We start from the raw sequence: 18,403 nt of genomic DNA, 5'->3' as shown, positions 1-18,403 counted from the left end.
GGAGCCAGAGGAACCAGCAGCAAGACCAGAAGTGTCAGACAAGCCCAGGGGAGGACAGTGTTGACTCAGAATAGAGGAGGACTTGGAGAGGGTGGTCAGCAAGCCCAGGTTCCCTGAGAGGGCAAGAGGGATGACAGGGAAAGGCCCCCACTCCCCTGGGTGGCAGACACTGGACGGGCCCTGGCTCAGGCAGTGGGGAGGGGGCAGGGGGAGAGGGTGAGGGGTGAAAGCAGGGCCGGGGTGGGACTCAGGCCTGTGGCTGAGCGCGCCCCCTCTGTAACAGTGGAAGCCCCAGGTTGGTGTGAGGATGGGGATAACCCAGCCTCCACATCGGGGAGCATTCTTGCACCCCTTTGCTGCCTGTGACTGTGTCAGTCTCGCTGGGTCAGAAGCCCTCTGTGGAGTCAGGCCAACCAGGCTTCGACCCCAGCCCACTGCCCACTGCAGGCCCGTGGGGTCCCAGTCTGACGGCCACACGCGTGGCAGTTGTGAAGCCCCCGGCGCTGTCCCCCGCCCCACACTGCGGAGGCCTTGCGCTCTTCTTCCTGAGCAGCCTGTGTGGATTCCACTGGTCTTGCCCCGGAATCAAGGGTCCAGAAATATAGTCCTTGGATGTCGCCCGTTTTCTTGAACCAGACGCACCACAGGCACGTCTGAGGGTCTCCCTGTGTCTGGGGATGGAAGCTGAAGCGTGTGCCGCACATACAGACTGGTGTTTCTGGAGCCCCCAGGCAGCTCCATCCACGCCCCCCCCCCCGCCCCCAGGATGCAGCAGCACTGCCACATCCGAGCCCGAGGACGTGCCTGCTCTGGGTCACTGTTGGGCACTCAGGTCACTCTGTCGATGTCTAGCACTGCTGGGGTGTCAACTATTTTGAATGTGGCCTTTTTTACTTATCTGACCTTATAAAAGTAGAATTATACCCAGTAAAAGTGGCAATATTTATTTATCTCTAGGGTGGAAGGCATGGCTATGGGTACATGCCGTCCTCTGGGCGGCCGTGAGGTAAAAGCAGGTGCAGAGACATTTAGCCTCAATTCAGGAGGTTGGGCCTTGAGAGGACTGAGCCGGAGGCCAGGGCACCCTGGGCCTTGGGGAGGGGGCTCGCTGTCAGCACTCTGGGGAGGGGGCAGCTCCTGCCCATGTTCCCTGTCAGGTGGGAAGCCCTGGGGGGGAAAGGCTTTGGGTGACAGAGTGGAGGAGGGGGGATGCTGGGCCCGGGGAAGGGTTTGCTGTGAGAGGTGAAGGGAGTTGGTCTGTCTGGCGGCAACATCCTCTAGGAGACAGCTGCCGCGCTGCAGCTGCGGTGACCTCTGGGCTGTGCAGCCCTGATGGTGGCAAGCATCGCGGTCCTTCGTCCATGTCTCCCAGAAAGGTGGCCTGAGCCACGGGGTCACCGCTCCAGCTCCTCGTGGTCGTTGTTGGAAGGGAAATGGAATTGCGGTTGCCCCAGAGCACTCGAGACGCCCCGGCCTCCACCGCTAAGACCTGGTGGGGTTGGCGACCCGGCCCAGGAAGAGCAGGCAGCCCGTGCGGTGCTCATACACAAGGAAAAGGAAGGGCCGGTCGACGCTGAAGCGGACCTGGGTGGACAATGGCATGAACCCCACAGTGGTCACGGCCGCGGCCTGCGTACCCTCCTCGTCCACCATGATGGTGCCTTGGTGCTTGAACTGTGTCAGGACAAAAGGGAAGCTATCAGATAGCGGTGGTCACTCACAGACGGGCAAGGGGGGGTAGTCTCGTGTTCTTCAGGGAAGGGACCAAGCGAGCGCAGGGGAGGCATTGACGTGGCTGGGCAGGATGGCCCTTGGGACTCAGTCCTCACGCATCAGCTGAGTGTGATGTGAACGGTGCCACCTTGGCACTGTGCACCATGGCCACTCAGGGCTGCCCACAGCGCTCTGCGGGCAGGACCATGGCCCTAGAACCCCCTGCTCATGCTCTGGGGCCTCTGCCATAGTAGGCCTGCTGGGCCGGGGTGCTCCCGGGCACCTGCCTTCTCTCTGGTATCAGCAGGGGCTCCAAGGGGGGCAGACCTGGGGCGGGATGGGGATGGGCAGAGGACGGGCATTACCAGGTCAATGACAATCCTCTGGTCCGAGATCCCCGTCATATTGCTGTTCCTGTCGAACAGCGCTGTGACCCCCAGGGACCGCAGGGCCTCCACCAGGTTGTAGTCCTTTTCTAGCTTGAACTTGGGCAGGAGTACTTCCCGTGTCCTGGTCAGGGAAGAGAAGGGCTGGTTCTACTAACTGCAAGTTGCAGAGGAATCACGTTTCCCCTTAAACGTCCATAAACACACACACCCGCCTCCAGTCCGTGTACCACAGGATTGACACAACACTTCTTAAAATGCATATCCTTGTCCTGCCAGTGGAGGATTTTGGAAAGACCATCCCATTGTAATCCCAGCATTCAGAATTGAGGCATGGTTACTGCTGTGCAGTCATGTCCTCGGTACTGTATGGTTTGTGTCCTACCAGCCAGGGGGCAGAGCTGTTACTGGCTTATGGCTCAGACATCTGACATCATTCTCTCACTTGGGTCCCTGCTTTCAGGCATTTGGTATTTTACTGTTTAAGGAGCTGAAGTGCAGGTCAGTGCACTTAAAAACAGTGCTTTCTGTACCAGCCAGTGCTAGCGTTCTCCATCCTTGACGGCGCTTGTGGGGCTAAGACGCCAGACGCGCCCCCTTCTCAGGAGCTTCCTTCCCTCTTGGTGCGCCAGGACCCCATACGTGAAGCAGCAAAGCATAAAGACCACCTGTTAGCGTCCGAGTGACAAGAACAGGCCTAACCACTGGGCCATCCTGGAGGAGGGGGGACAAGATCTGGGGGCCCTGAGCAGGGCCTGCTGGAGGGAGTGCAGGACTCTGGGCAGGAGGGCAGGGGAGAGCAGAGCAGCGTGTGGGCCAGGCTGGGCAGCGAGCGGGCTGCATCCTGTGGGTGGGGGTCCACAGAGTTCACAGGAAGAGGGAGGTGGGGATGCTGCCTGGTGGCTGGTGGCAGGTAGACGGAGCATGGGACGGCAGGCTGGTCAGGCCCCCGCTGGCTCAGGGTGAAGGTCGTGGGCAGTGAGGTTAGGAAGGAGGCTGGTACGGAACAGGTTTTAAGGAGAAAATGACAGGGCTTGATGCCTGCCCAGCTGCCTGGACAGACCTGCCCCTAAGAGCCTGCCTGTCCCTCAGTTGCATTTCCTTGTATCCTGGTCCTGAAAGGAGGCCCAGACCAGGTTCAGCTGTTAACTCGGGCCTGGCGGGATCCAGGAAGACAGGGAGGTGACGTGTGCGTCCTTCCTGCGCTGATCCAGCAGCGCAACCTGTGGTCCTGACTGTGAGATGGTAAGTGACGCCCTGAGGGGATTTGGAGGACCTCGAGGCTTCTCAAACCGGGTTGGGGGCTTGTCTTGGTTCTAGGCCCACAGCAAGTGACCCCAGGGGGTCAGGGCAAGTGTGTGGCACAGCCGGGTCGCTCCTGCCCCCACATCACAGAGTACAGGTGCATTTCTCACCAACGCTCTCTGGTCTCCTCTCACCGAGTGGAAAGTTCGGGCTGAAGTCACAGCGGCCCATGGGGCACATGCCCCTTTCCCTAAAGTGACTGCAGCCCCAGCATCCTTGGGCCCCCAGTCCCCTGGCCCCAGAGGCACCTGTTTGTCATGCTCTTCTGCCATCTCTCCACCACTTGGGGCTTCAGCTGGGCCTCGAGGGTCTTCATCCCGGACAGCTTGTGCGGGACCACCACCAGCATGCTGATGCCCCCCATGTACTCCAGCCGCAGGACATCGCAGTCCAGCTCCTGGTCACTTGCCGCCAGGAAGGACCCCTTGGTCTGCATCATGGGGACTTTGACCACCTCTCGCTCATTCAGCCGGAAGTTGTGGTTGTGTGTCATTTCCGCTGGGAATTTGTTCACCCAGGACCCTGTGAGGTCAGCAGGAATGGGCTTTTGTTTAAATGCTCTCTTAGAGGGTTTGTTCAAACAGGCTGCATGGCCCACCCCCACCGTATGAACCCACAGGTCTGGTTTGGGCCAGGAGTTTAAGTTTCTCACTGGTTCCCAGGCGATACTGATGCTGCTGGTCTGGGGACCACACTGAGACCAGTGTGCCAGACCAGTGTGCTGGTCTGGCCCGCCCGCCACACTGAGAATCACTGTTTTAGAGGCTTCTTGTAGGAAGTGGATGAGGGCAGATGGGGTGAATAGACCAGGTGAATGCTGGGTTAGATCCTGACATTAAATAGCACATTACTTGCCTTGCCTGGGCCTCTGCATGTCTCTCTGTTAGATGAGGGCCCTGAGCTCCCATCAGCTCTGTGAGGACTGGCTGGATGCCTGGGGAGGCAGCACTGCCATTGCCACCTTCACTTTGGATTTCGGGGCAGCTTTGTGTGCCCGAGTGGGAACATGTCTTTGTGGCTCTAAGATGCTAGTAACTGGAAGTGAGGGCTGCCCGCCCACTGGTGAGACTGGTCATGTGCCAGGCCTCCTCCAGCCCCTTCCTGTGCTACCTCGTCTCCTAGCAACTGTGAGAGGTGGGGCTTTCACCACCCGCATCTCACAGATGAGCAAGCAGAGGGGAGAAGCCAAGTGACCTGTTCAAGGTTTCCAGCTGGTGGGTGGGGCACAGGGGGTCAGAAAAGCAGGAGGTTCCTGGGGGAGGCGTAACAGCAGTGCCCGCCCGCCTCTGGTCTGGGTCCAGGGCTGCTCAGCCCCATGAGGCAGGCATCTAAGCAGCTCTCTGCGGGGGGCCACCCTGTGCATGGTGGGTGTGAGCGGTGTCCCTGGCCTCTCCCCTCCCCCAGATTGTGCCATTTGCCCTGGGGGAGACCCCCTTTTCCCTGGGCTCCAGCCATGGCTTTCCCAGGTTTGCTGCAGCCACCCCGCCTCTCCCGGGTTCTCTCCTTCCTTTGCTCTTGAGGCCTAACCTCTGTTTTCACTGTGTTTTACAGAGTGCTCGTAACATTTGAAATTAAAATCAAAGTAGTGACAGAGATTTGGGAGCTAGAGCTAAGAGTTACACATCCAGACTCTGTTGTGATATGCACCCGTGAGAGCTGGTGCTGCTGGCGTTTCATCTCTCTGACTCCCAGCCCTGATCCAGCAAGCCTTCCGGTGTGTGGGCAAGGATTCATGTGCCCTGCTGCCACGTTTGCCGTCCTCATGACCCTGGTTCCCATGTTGGGACGTGTCCCTACCTGCTCTGAATACTGACTGCGCTGAGGCAGAGGCTCTGGAAGTCGCCATCCCCACAGGCTGGCAGGGCTGAGGGCTGAGGGCCTTGGTGCCACCCAGGGGTCTCCCACTCACTGTCAAAGTCACCCCTGAACACGGGACATTGCTCTCAAGTGTCACTGGCAACATCAAACCCACTGAGCATGTAACAGTGGGACTTGCGAGGCCACATGGATAGGGGAGTGAGAGCAGGGCTGACCTCCAGTTTTCATTCCCAAACCTGTCCCGCCAGCCAGGGATGAAAGGACATGTGTGTGTTCACTGAGCATGTCCCGTGTGCCTGTCACGGGCTTGTTGGAGCCTCGGCCTGGACCTGCCCACGGCGAGGCTGGCGTTGTGCCTGGCGTCGGGGGAGCCAGGGGTCTGGCTCAGCCTCTGAACCCTTCCTCCTGTCTTGGCTCCCTCCCCCTGCTTTGCCCTTTGGCAGCATTCCGCACAGCCGCTGGGGGCCTCAGCTTGGGCACGGAGTGCTCTGGCCCCACTGCCCCTCAGCCACTTCCAGGAGAGGGGCTCCCTGGACCCCGCCGTAAACCGTGCTGGAGCTGACCAACCAGGGAACGTGGCCTCCCGGGACTGACCTGGCCGGTGCCCACTAGTCCTTGGTGGCAGAGGGGAGAGTGGTTGCGTGTCACCGCACTAGTGTGCAGTGACCCCACTCCTCATGTCTGCCCTCGACTTGTTGGGCAGGTGGAGGGCAGTAGAGGTTTCTCCTGGCTCAGGTCTCACCAGGGCTTTTTTTTTTTTTTTTTTGCGGTACGCGGGCCTCTCACTGTTGCGGCCTCTCCCATTGCGGAGCACAGGCTCCGGACACGCAGGCTCAGCGGCCATGGCTCACAGGCCCAGCCGCTCCGTGGCATGTGGGATCTTCCCGGACCGGGGCACGAACCCGTGTCCCCTGCATCGGCAGGCAGACTCTCAACCACTGCGCCACCAGGGAAGCCCCATCACCAGGGCATTTTAAAAGCGAGGCCTGGTATTTACAGACCCGTGCCCATTTATCTCTAGAGTCCCGGGGCTGTGTGTGTGTGTGTGTGTGTGTGTGTGTGTGTGTGTGTGTGTGTGTGCGCGCGCGCGTGTGTGTGCGTGCGCGCGCGCGTGCAGGTGTGGGTGGTTGGCGGTGGGGGAGGGGTCCTCCTTAGGAAGTGCCTCGGTGCTTGGTGCTGGCCTGGAACAGTTGCTCTAGACATAAGGGTTGATTTCCCCGCCCCCACCTGCCTGGAAAGGAGTGGGGATGTGAATGTCAGTTACTCAGGGTGAACCTGTCTTCAGCCTTTTGTCCATTGGGAAGGGAAACGAAAAAGCTCAGATCCAGGTTGACCTGATGCTAGAAAGGTTTTTGCATTATTCTGATCTAACAGAGGCTGGAGCTTGGCTCTGCCCCTTACCGCCATCTCCCCAGAGCAGCATTTTAATTCCCTGTCTGTAAAATGGAGACACTCATAACAGTGGCAGTCTCTCAAGGCTGTGGCGAGGCGTAAAGCGTAGGGTTTCTAAGGGTCAGCTGCGCTGTCACCTCATCAGGACCTTCCCTGTCCCTGCGAGCTGACCCCGTGCCTGGGTTTCCCAGGGGAATGGAGGTAGAGTCTGCAGTTCGGCCCACCTGTGAGCTGAGAGCGCCCGCGCGTCTGCCCTGAGAAATGTCGCCACCTCTTACCTTTAAAGTAGATGCAGTTCAGGAGCATCATCTGAGTCGCGGGGTCCACGTCCTCCAGCACGTCTCTTATGAGGCCCTTGGTGAGCCGCGAGATGTGCTGGTTGGTTTGGGAGATGAAGGCGGGATCAGAGAAGTCAGCCGCCCGGACCTCGGCAAAGTAGTACTGTCGGACCTTGGCTCTGAAGTCGTCCAGGACTTGAACTTGCTTCTGAATGTACAGGTCGCTGACGGACCGCAGCGTGTACCCGAAATTCCTCCGGAAGAGGCGGTGGGTCAGCTTCCGGAACAGGTTGTGGACGGTGCCCAGCTCGTATGTGGTGCTGGCGTTGATGAAGTCGGTGAAGCGCAGGGCAGCGTGTACCTGCTCGTGGGTGTCCCCCCGCAGGCCTAAGGAGAGCATGGCCATGGCTGTGGACACACCTACGGGCGCCAGGAAGACATTGTCTGAGGCACCGACCTGCTCCTTCAGCGCCCGGTAGAGGTCTAAGGCGAACTTGGCGTTGAGGAGGTTGAGCCGCTGGATGCGGCTCTTGCCCGGGAAGAGCTGGAGCACGCTGCCGGCGCCAGTCCCAGGGTCCACGGGCGAGACCGCGTCCACGACGTCGATGTAGTCGTCATCCTCCCCGAAGATCTTCTCCAGGTCCAGGTAGTCCTCGTCCTCTTCCCCGTCCACGATCCACTCGTTGGTGACTGTGTTCTCCTTGTGGAAGTCGGCAGGCAGGAGGGGTCTGCTCAGGTTTCCACTCTTCAGCTGCCCCCACCGGGGGTCCACAGACTCGGGGTCTCCTCCTCCGCTATCAAGCTGACCCCGAGGGCCGAGTTTCCCACACACGGATGCCAGGAGGAGGGACACCACGAGAGAGTGCAGCAGGTGCTGCATTCTGGCAGAGCTGGAGCTGGAGGGAGAGCAGGACGTGGTGAGGGCAGCCTGGCAGACTGCCCCCTCCCCGCCCCCCCCACACACACACCTCTGCAGGCCCCCGGCCACGACCCAGGAGGGGCCCCATGGGTGCCAGTCTCTAATCATTTTAGGATCTGCTGAAGATAAAACAGACGCCTGACATTTTATGTGGCTTCATGAACCTGCCTGGAGGACCCCTGGGCCCAGATCAGAACCCCTTGTTGAAAGTGTGCAAAACCATAGGGCTCAGGGGCCCCAGGGAGTTTCCTTTTCATTCATTCACTGAACTTTGTGTCCCTTCCTCAAATGACATATTGGGTGGGCCCTGGAGGCACACAGGTACCCCAGCCGGATGGGGGCCCATGTACAGTAAAGCACGGCTCACAAGGACACTGCCAGGTGGGGGGCGGGGGGGGCGCCAGGCAGGCTGAGGCTCCTCCTCCTGTGCTAGCAGTTATTTGGGGTGGTTTAATCTGTGTGATTTGGACTGTGTCTGCAGTGCAGGGATCACCTGGGGACCCAGTGGACATGGTAGGTGCCGGTCTTCCTGCAGCCATGAGGGATGAGGGTACAACTCGCTGCAGGTGTACGTTTTCTCCTTGTGTCTGTCAGTCGGCTCCCACTGCTGTCAGGAGGGACTAGAGCTCTCCCACTGAAGTGTTTCTGGCTGGGGTTACAAATAGTCTCACCAGGTGTATAGGGTCTAGGTGAGGGTGCTGTCAGAAAGCTCTTACTGAAGGCCTGAGGGGCGCTCTTTCTATTTAAGTAAACAAGGCACGTTTTTAACAGATACTGTGGGATGAGCCATCTGTCTCCCATCCCTCCCTCTGTCACGTCAGTTTGGCTGCTAGACGGCTTTGTCCTTCTCTTGCTTCCTTCCTGGTTGTGAATTGCATCCTGGGAAATGAGCTATTATTCGATGCTTCTGTGTGTCCAGGACAGTGACAGCAGGTGTTTATACTGCTGCTCAGTCATGCAGGATCCCAGCATCCCTTCTAATCACCTCAGAAAGAGGAGAGTGTCTTGTCAGGTTTGTCATGTGTGTGACCATCTGGTACGTTTTTGAGGACCAGAATGTCTGCTTCCCCTCCAGGCCAGGTAAGAATCACTGGCTCCTGTTAGGTAAATATTGGGACTTGTTAGGCCTGAAGATGGTGTGCTGGCAATGGCGGTGACTCTCAGCGGAGCCTCTTCTGGGTGCCGGTGCTGGACCAGGGGCTTTGGTGACTCAGCTCCCCACGCAGAGCATTGTGCGTTTCGGGGGTGCTGAGCCTGCCTGAGTGTGCCAGTGACTAGATTAGACCCTGGTTAGTGGAGCCCTTCCCTGTGTCCAGGGCTCTGCCCGTTTGGCCTGGAGTGCCAGCACCATTGTCCCTGCCCCAGTCCCCACCTCGGCTCTTCCCTGCAGCACTCTTAACACAGTCAGGTTGCACAGTCCTCTAATCACGACATTTTGGAGAGGGAAAGTCACATGGTTTCTGACTTAAAACTGTCTGTTGTCTTCTCCTGTTCCCTTCCCTCCCCCCAGCCCGTAGCTGAGGCTGCCACACACGTTGCCTGCACTCAGGACACAGTGTCTAATGTGTGTGGCTGCCAGCGGAACCGGGCCCAGGTTCTGGGTAGAATTGGGCGTGGGTATTGATGGCAAGACACTGAAAAAGTGAGAAAAGAAGAGGTCTTCTTGCTAGGCTACACTTGAAAGTATCCTTCTTAGGTTAAAATAAGCTTTAAGGGCTTCCCTGGTGGCGCAGTGGTTGAGAGTCCGCCTGCTGATGCAGGGGACATGGGCTCGTGCCCTGGTCCGGGAAGATCCCACATGCCACGGAGCGGCTGGGCCCGTGAGCCATGGCCGCTGAGCCTGCGCTTCCGGAGCCTGTGCTCCGCAACAGGAGAGGCCACAACAGTGAGAGGCCCGCATACCGCAAAAAAAAAAAAAAAAAAAAAAAAAAAAATAAGCTTTAAAAAACCCAACTTGAATAAACAAGAGTTCAGGAAAAGGAATCTGAGACCAGATAGGGAGGCAGAGGTTGAAAACATTCGTGTCTTTTTGCTCCTGTATTCAGATAGTACGTGTGGAAGCTTCTTGTACTTCTTCCTATTCCTGTATTACACGATGAAAAGCCCAAAACACTTTGCATTATGCTCTCATCAGAGGAAGCAGAAGGTATCTCATGATATATCTCATTTTATGTGGTAAAAAATTAGGTACCTGAAAGGTAAATCTTCCTGTTGTTTTGCCATTTAGTATCACAAGAGTTAAAGAAGATACTTTAAAATTATCGCTAGGTTGTGTTTAAATCCAGATTACTATCTTTGAAGAGAAGCAGTATTTTTTAAAGGGAAATCATTCAAAAGTTTGTTTTTATGGGCATTTCCTATGGCACCTTCTCAGGCTGGCTGCGTGGAGCGGGGCTGGGCTTTGTGGTCCCTCGTCCCTCCTGGCTCCTGTCTCCCGGCCCAGACGGAGAGGGGGTAATGGAGCTGTGGACAGTCTTCAGGTTGAAATAACTTCAGGCTCACAAACGAGTTGAAAGCACAGCACAGAGAACACCCACCCTGTACCCGCGTCTCCAGACTCGCCAGGTCTCTCTACGTACGTGTGTGTGCGCGTGTGTGACACATGTCATTTTTCTGAACCATTTGTGATGCCCCAGAACTAGGGTGCCCGCCCACAGCCCCCAGCACATTCCCAGTTCAGGTCCTTAACCTAGCGCAGTCCCTCCTCCCCGGTTGGCTGACAGTCCCACTAGTGTAACTGACAGAATGTTATCATAGGCAGCTTAACAAAACCTCTTACCCTTTCTAAGATGGTGTAGAGAGCGTTTGAATGTAGTTGGATAGGGAAGCAAACCAGTTACCCATCTCTAACCACCTCAAATAAGAATTCATAATCGGCAGAAACGTTAGAAACCTACTCACCTCTGTGCTGCTGAGAACTGACTTTGCAGGGGCAGAATCGGCCAAAGTCACCAGCAGGCTTCAGTGTGACCTTTGGTGCCGGACTGCTGTCGTGTTTTCTAAAGTAAATACATCCCAGATCAAACACCGCTCAACTAGCTTTGTCAGCACAAAGCCCTCGTTGTGTCTTTGGTCACCACCGAGTGGCTTGTGACTCCCAGTGTTTGGAGGCCTGACCATCTCTGTGTGGATGAGCTTACAGGAGCAGCCAGGACACTCTGCGGCCCAGGGCTTGGTTACGTCGGGGGCGGCGGCTCTGATGCTCCCCTGGACATGGGAGGGCCCCTCTCGTGTCTTCCAGCTCCGAGTTCTTCCTCTAAGTGATCGCAGCTCCCGACCTCATCCTGGGCTCTGGGGTGACGTGCCTGCTAGGCAAGGTGTCCCCACCCTCCTGTGAGCTGTCCCTCCATGGACAGTGGAGGGGAGGGTGCAGGTAGAGACTCAGAGCACAAGGAGACCCTGGCCCGGGCCTGTCTGCCATCTGCAGGACATGCAGCCCCGCTTTGCTGTCCGTTGTGGGATAGCCAGGGCCGTACTGTGGTGCTTCCCATGCTCACATCCACTCAGGTGTTCGCAGGGGGCCGTGGCACCGTGATCATTTCTATTTTTAATTTGTGGTGGGTTTTTGGGGGGTTTTTTTGGTCACGCTGCACTATTTGCAGGATCTTAGTTCCCTGACCAGGAATCGAACCTGGGCCCTGGCAGGAGGCAAACCCTGGCCAGCACCTAGCCCATACTTGGCACTCATAGATCATAAGCATTTGGACCTCTGAGCACCCCTCGCTGAAGGTTGGTTAGCGCTGTGTGGGGGCTCGACCTCTGCTGGGGACTCTGGAGGGTCCACCTGTCCACCAGGTGTTGTGCACACGTAACCGTTTTCCATACCCAAGGCACCTTCCCCTGCCACGCACTGGGTGGGACACCATGGGGACAGGGACGCAGGGACTCCAGCCTCACCCCTGCCCCCGAGCACTCTGCTTTTACCTGCCTCACACCCTGCGGTTCTGCCCAAGGTCACTGCCCCGCCCGCCATGGTTCCGGCCCTTGGGCCTGGTGCTCCTGTGGCCAGGCGGCTGCTCCCTGTTTCCTGCCCATCTGTGAACACCAAGCGCCCCATCCCTGGGTCCCCAGGAACTCTGGGATGCTGCTTGCCTGCCTCCCGACGAGGCCAAAGGGCTTTTCCCTCCCAGTGCAGAGCCCGCCCTGCATACAAGAGGCTCAGGAGCGTTTCTGGGCGAGCTCTCTGAGGGCTGCTGGTTACTGTGCCCTGTGCCTTCTCCTGCCCAGTCTGACTGACCTGTTCTCTGAGAAGAAGCCTGGAGAATGGATCTTGAGCTTACGCCTGTAGGTGTCAGGTTCATATGCAGGTAACCACCTTCTCTCCCTCTCTCCTCGGCCCATCAGCTCACCCGGCGGTTGCTGCCCATCAAAGAAGCGAAGCCGCGGTTGCAGAAGCTCTTCCGGGATTTCTGGCTCTATTCTGTGCTGATGGGATTTGCCGTGGAGGGGTCAGGTAGGGGACGTTTGCTGCCCCAGGGAGGACAGTGCAGAGTAAGGACCAAGATGCGAAAGGGCCCGACCTAATGGTGCCTGTGCCCACGCACAAGACAGGCCCAGTGCGGCTGCCGCCTCCTCAGGGAACACTTCCCGAAGTCCTTTAGGGTTCTGGGAACACCACATACCTTAGGGAAACCTGCTCCCATTAGGAAACACACTCGTTTCTATGCCACATTTTTGGGACAGTGGCTCAACCAGAGGACCCACGACTCCAGAAGCTCAGCGTGGGCCCCGCCAGAGCTCTTCTCGAGCCAGGAGGCACCTCAGCCCATGCTCTCTTGCAGGACTCTGGCCAGAAGAGTGGTACGAGGGCGTCTGTGAAATAGCCACCAAGTCCCCCCTGCTCACCTTTCCCAGCAAAGAGCCCCTGCGGTCTGTCCTTCAGTACAACTCAGCCATGAAGAACGACACAGTCACCCCCGTAAGGATGCCTGCCTGCCAAAGACGGGTGGTACTGGGCAGGGTTTCGGGAAGCCCTCTGGGACAGTGAGGGCCAGTCTTGCATGTCTGGTTCACGGGCACGGCCCCGGGGTTTGCATCTGGGGGAGCAGCCACGCCCTCCCGTGCCCAAGCAGTCCTGGCATTTGTCCCTAGGCCGAGCTGAGCGAGCTCCGTAGCACCATCATCAACCTGCTGGACCCGGCCCCCGAGGTGTCCGCCCTCATCAACAAGTTGGACTTCGCCATGTCCACCTACCTTCTGTCCGTTTACCGGCTGGAATACATGAGGTACGTGAGCTTCGCCACCCGTACCCCCGATTGAGCTGGTCTTACGCTTGTGTTCCTTCCAGGCTTGGGCTTTTCTCAGTTCCTCCTAACAAGTAACCTGTCTTAGAAAAACCACCCCCAACCCCTTCTGCTCTTCTCCTGTGCTTGTCCTTCCTGATCACTGGATGCCACGTGTAGTAACACACCAGGGGTCTGACGCTGGTGCCACCTCCCCAAGGGAACAGGTTCTGAGCTGTCACCAGAGCTGCCACAAACTCAGTGCACTTGATGGGTTGGAGCCTCTGCCGGGAACCAGCCCTCTCTGAGACGCTCTAGGGCACCCCCCAGGCTGGTTCCAGGACCACATTGGAGCACAGACAGCAAACGGGAAGTGGGGGGCTGCTCCAAACAGTCCTCTGGGGCACCTGACACTCAGGACGCCTCTGCAACCACAGGGAGCTGACAGCTAGAAGCACTAACATGGATGGAGCACCGGCCCCACAGGCGCTGCACGAGCTCCATGCGCTGACAGGCCCCCCCAGCAAGCCCACAAGGTGGGCACTGTACACCCTACTTCACAGGAGGGAACCAGGGCCCAGGCGCTCAAAGAAGCTGCCCAAGGTCACGGTCCCTGATTTGGCCTGAGACCGACATCGTCTCCAGGGCAGTGCCTGCTGCCTCCCTGTAAAGGGAGACTGGAAGCAGCAGCAGGACGTCCAGAGCCCAGCCGCCCACCCTGTGGACCCGCTGTGGGGGGCTGCAGGAGGACATTTGTTTAGGTAACAAGACAGGTGCAGTTAGATACAGAATAAGGTCTTTCTCAAACCACTTAAAACAGAAAGTATTGATTCTTAAAGCGAGGGATGTTTGGACAACGCCACTATTTTATTTAACCTTTATTTGGTGCCGCGAGACCCTCCGGTAGATTGGATCTTGCTTGGAAGCTTGACATATAAACCAGATGGAAGCTGTTTTGGGTGAGTGGGAGTGAGTCCTCCCACCCTCAGTCCTCTCCTCCCGGCAGTCCCAGAGTCCCCGCAGCCAAGGGAGCTTTGAATTTTCTTTTTTCATTACACATTTTTTTTCAGTTGTATAAGTAATAGGAGAACATTATACAAAACCGTGGAAATAGTTGAGGGAAGAAACCCACTCTGCTCACTAGCACCATCCGTAGTGGTTAGTATCGTTCCTTCTGGTCTTTTTTTTTACAAAGAATATATTTTCACAGAAAAACCAAGCCAAACCAAAACAGCAAAAGCCTGGGTCTAATCCTGGCACGTGTAGCTCCAGGAGAGGCCTCTGGGCCCGCTCGGCCTCCAGCACCTGCCGGCAGGGCTGTGGGCTGTGTCCACTCCCCGGTGTGCCCCACGGTGACCCAGGGCTCTCGGGCAGGCTCTCTAGTTGGCGGGTGGTTCTGAGAGCCCAGCACTCGCCCGAAGCTGCCTGCCAGGTCCCCTGGACTCCTGTCAGCACCGAGAAGCAGCCCTGAAGCCTTTAGTCCAGAGCCTGGCTTAGATCCCGGCCACCAGTTATCAGGAGAGCTTTCAGACAACAGCACACATTCTCGCCATGTGCACGAGGGCACTGGAGAGTGTCTGCGCTTGAGCCCCCGGCGCCCGTGGAGCCTTAATCTGAGAGGGTGGGTGCGGACGTCATCCACGCGCACTGCTGAGCTCGCGCCTGGCCGTCTCAGTGGAGCCCCAGATGCCAAGCGCCCTGCACCGGGGCCCTGGTTCAAGCACCTGCCTTCCTTTCCTTTCTCTTCCTTTTTTCCTCAAGGGTAGGGATATTGTTTTACTTGTAAAAATGTCCATGGTGCGTAAAACAGAATAGAGAAGAAAAGCATTGGATGGTAGAAAAGATGCTAAGGAGGAGAAATGCACGTCTCCGTTTGCTGGCCCTGAGTCCAGAGAGGCCCCCTGTTGCCGTCCCTTAGCTTTCCCTTCTAGAAATCAGCCACGTGCTCATGCGTGTATCCCACCCGCACACAGCGGGATGTGGGATCATACCTGTTCACACCTGTCCCGCTGCACCTTGCCCTTTCCTCCCAGCCGGAAGTCTTGAATATTCTGTAGCAGCACAGAGAGCTGCCTCTCATTTTGGTGGCTGCCTGATGCGCCGTTGGCTGATGGACATGCAGCCGGTGCCATTAGGACCTTGTGCATGTGACCCTTAAAACCCCTGGCTCGCAGCGGGCGGCTGCCCTCACAGCCTCATCCACCCGGGCAGCATTCCATCTGCTGGGGGATCAGAGCTTCAGACTCACTCTGAGCTGTTCCCTGTAGGGTCCTGCGCTCGACAGATCCTGACCGCTTCCAGGTAATGTTCTGCTACTTTGAGGATAAAGCTATTCAGAAAGACAAGTCTGGTAAGTTGACTCCTGCGGGCTTCTCGTAATGAACTGAGATTTAATAGTGTAAAAAAGAATACTGCATCCTGTTTTCTGTCTGTGTCAAGGAAATAGTTTCATGAGGCTATGTACTACATTGGAAAGATCAGTATAAAATATTTGACTCTAAAACATATACATCTTTCTGGCTCTGCCTCTGCTGCCAGGGGCCCGAGAGTAGAAGCACTGATGCTCAGATGTGCTCCAGCCCCCAGGTTTCAGTCCCAGACACCGTCCTCTGCTGAGGGACCCTGGGCTCCTCGGACGGTCTGGATGGACCTGGGGCATCTTGCGGCCAGGGAGCAGTAGTGCTTCTCAGGCGTCTGAGGCAGGCTGAGAGGACTGAGAATCAGGCTGCAGGGGCTCCCAACTAACAGATTATCAGAATTCGAGCATGGATACAGTATTTCTATTATCTTGTTTAAAAGAAAGGCAAATATACTAGGACGTATATATCCAAATACATTAGGAGATTACATATATATTATGTATGATTATATATACGATATCATGATTTTGTTTCTCCCGCTAAAGTGTTCGTGAAGTAGGGACGTGTAGTTGTTTTTCTCATGCAATCAAGAAAGAGGGAGCAGCAAGAAAGAGCCGCATGGTCCAGGGAGAGGCGGGGCACATGTGTAAGGTCACACCTTGTCTCAGAGTGACCAGGTAGGAAGGGCGCCCAACAGGTGATGGGCAGAGACGCCCCACGAGCAGCCTGTTAGAGGCACTCGTTAGTGGAGAGCAGAGAGCTCGCTGGGGGGCATCCCTCTTCTTGCCATGGGGGCTCCACACCTCAGCAGGCCTGCTGCCCACAAGGAGACCCCACTCGCTACCACACGTTTCCAGCAGGCCAGGACCTGTGGGCCACATCTGATTTAAGACTGCATCCTTCTTTTCCGGGAAAGTTTCAGGATACAAAAGTCTGTGTGAAACATGAGGACTGACAAGTCCCAGGATGCAGTGTCCTCAGACCCTGGGCTCACAGGGCCTTGGCGTGACCAGTCCCAACAGGACGATACTCCCAGGGAGACAGAAACAGAATTAACCTCTCTAGGGTATCAAAATGTGCCCATCACCAAAACCCTACTGAGGTGAACCTAAGATAAGAATAGGAATTAAAACATGAAGAGATATTAAAATTGAGGCAGCAAAGAAAAAAAATTAAATGCATAGTATTGGCACTGTTTACCAGTTTTAGTATAAGGACACGATAAATTGTAGCATCATTGTGTTGGTCTATGTGCTGATTTATAAGGTATTTAAAAATTGAAGAGACTGAAATATTAGACCTGTGCTTTAATTAAATGCTTAGAAGAATATGATGGAGTTTATAAATGTGTTTAAATATTTGATGAAATTTAGTATGCTCAATCCACAAATTTTTTAATGTATCTCATGTAATAATGCATTTATTCAGTAAATGGTATTAGCAATCATTTCAAGTATTCTCAGAATAAAAGTTTTTAAGAAACTAAACTAGTTCCTAAAATGTTAGGAAGAAATTATTCATGAAGTTATGTTATAGAATCTTTTTAAACAAATATTGTTTTTAGTGATTGATTGCAAAAAGAATTAGCTTTTCAGATTCAATGAACAGTGTTTTACTATTCTTAAAGTCATTTTTTTGAATCATGCTTTCTGAAATTTCCTGGAGTCAATGGACACATACCTGCAGATATTCCCCAGTCTGAACAGATTATTCAATGGATTTACTCTTTTTTACACATTCTTCTAATTTACTCTCCAAGTGCCCTTGGATGGATGATTTTTTTTTTTTTTTTACAAGCATCCTTGATTTGCTAGATCCACAAGGTCTGGTTGATTAACAGTGTGGGAAAATGTTTTGAGGAATGCTGAGTAATGATTCTAAGGTTAATAAATTTGGCATTGATACAGTTAGTGGTGAGGAGTCTTAGGACTTACCTGGTGGCACAGTGGATAGGACTCCGAGCTCCCAGGGGGGAGGGGTTCGATGCAGGGGGCCCAGGTTCGACCCCTGGTCAGGGAACTAGATCCTGCATGCATGCCGCAACTAAGAGTTTGCATGGCGCAACTAAGGAGCCTGCCTGCTGCAACTAAGGAGCCTGTGAGCCACAACTAAGGAGCCCAACTGCTGCAACTAAGACCCGGCGCAACCAAATAAATAAATAAAAATGAATAAATTAAAAAAAAAAAAAGTAGTGAGGAGTCCTTCCCACGCCAGCACCATCAGCACACTGACGACTTGAGCAGCTTGTTCTTGCTAATGGAGAACTAATTCCCAGGTGTCTCGGGTACCATTTTTTTCTTCTGTTGAAAAATCAGTCCTTGGAGAAATCTTTTGAGAAATCACCTCAGGGACTGTGAGGTGCTGCTCCATGTGACCCTGCACAGCAGTCCAGAGGTTGGTTTGACTCCTGTGGGGCTGACGAGGAAGGACAGTGCGGGGCCCGGAAGCCCCCTCCGCTGGCAGCACAGGGATGGCCACCAACCGTCCTAGCTACACAAGGTGTGTCGTGGAGGAAACGTTGGTGTTTTCTCGCAGTTCTCTCGCCAACACTGTGGTTCTCCCGCTGCTGTTTTTAAAACTCTGCTCTACCCCATCAGCACTGACCACACCCAGTGCCCAGATCTTGGTGTCAGAACACTGTTCTCCAGTAGAAGGAACCCGGGCTCCGTGGAGGAATGGTGACTCTAGGGACAGCTGGGGCAGGGAGAGTATAGGCTGAGCCCAGGGCACCTTGCAGGGCCAGAAAGTAAGGTCATGCCGAAACGAGGAGAAAGAGAGAAGGAGAAGGTGGGGAGATGTGTTGCAGGGCCCAGGAGCCGACCAGAGGGAGCAGCCACACAAATGATGAGCATTCGTGAGTCCCTACTGACTAGATGGTTGAATAAATAAAACACGGGGAGGGACACGCCTTCAGGTGGAATTCCAGTTGCTAAAAGGAGAAAGAATGCGGAAGATAGAAAATGTCGACAAGAACCAGAGGGACAGCTGCCGCAGAACACACTGATAGATG

General features: G+C 55.5%; 2 protein-coding genes across 12 annotated transcripts in view; one reads left to right on the top strand and one right to left on the bottom strand.

The window, feature by feature from the left end:
* Nucleotides 1–18,403, top strand: part of PI4KA (phosphatidylinositol 4-kinase alpha) — a 95,040-nt gene that overhangs the window by 50,524 nt on the left and 26,113 nt on the right. For all 11 annotated transcript variants that reach the window (XM_027088755.1, XM_027088754.1, XM_027088751.1 and 8 more), the window contains 4 exons: nt 12,156–12,264; nt 12,593–12,729; nt 12,903–13,036; nt 15,301–15,383. In XM_027088755.1, the coding sequence (XP_026944556.1) occupies nt 12,156–12,264; nt 12,593–12,729; nt 12,903–13,036; nt 15,301–15,383 (463 nt within the window). The remainder of the gene's footprint in view (nt 1–12,155; nt 12,265–12,592; nt 12,730–12,902; nt 13,037–15,300; nt 15,384–18,403) is intronic.
* On the bottom strand, nt 1,483–7,948 carry SERPIND1 (serpin family D member 1). The gene is made up of 4 exons (XM_027088765.1): nt 6,893–7,948; nt 3,653–3,926; nt 2,079–2,223; nt 1,483–1,674 (listed from the first exon to the last, which is right to left on the bottom strand). The coding sequence occupies exons 1-4, from the start codon at nt 7,917–7,919 to the stop codon at nt 1,483–1,485; spliced, it is 1,638 nt and encodes a 545-aa protein (XP_026944566.1). The 5' UTR covers nt 7,920–7,948.

This window comes from Aethalodelphis obliquidens, unplaced genomic scaffold (assembly GCF_003676395.1).
Source record: "Aethalodelphis obliquidens isolate GAN/ISIS:26980383/991018 unplaced genomic scaffold, ASM367639v1 scaffold63, whole genome shotgun sequence".
Lineage (NCBI taxonomy): Eukaryota > Metazoa > Chordata > Mammalia > Artiodactyla > Delphinidae > Aethalodelphis > Aethalodelphis obliquidens.
The sequence above is the reverse complement of the archived record's forward strand: the minus strand, read 5'-3'. Positions and strand labels throughout refer to the sequence as shown.

What these genes read in the sequence shown, in the direction of transcription:
- SERPIND1 (XM_027088765.1), bottom strand. Translation starts at nt 7,919, where the DNA reads ATGATTAGAGACTGGCACCCATGGGGCCCCTCCTGGGTCGTGGCCGGG. An exon ending in CAGAAGAGCATGACAAACAG is followed by an intron (nt 2,224 to 3,652) that starts GTGCCTCTGGGG and finishes TTCCCTGACCAG; the next exon opens with GACACGGGAAGTACTCCTGC. An exon ending in AGAGGATTGTCATTGACCTG is followed by an intron (nt 1,675 to 2,078) that starts GTAATGCCCGTC and finishes GTCCTGACACAG; the next exon opens with TTCAAGCACCAAGGCACCAT.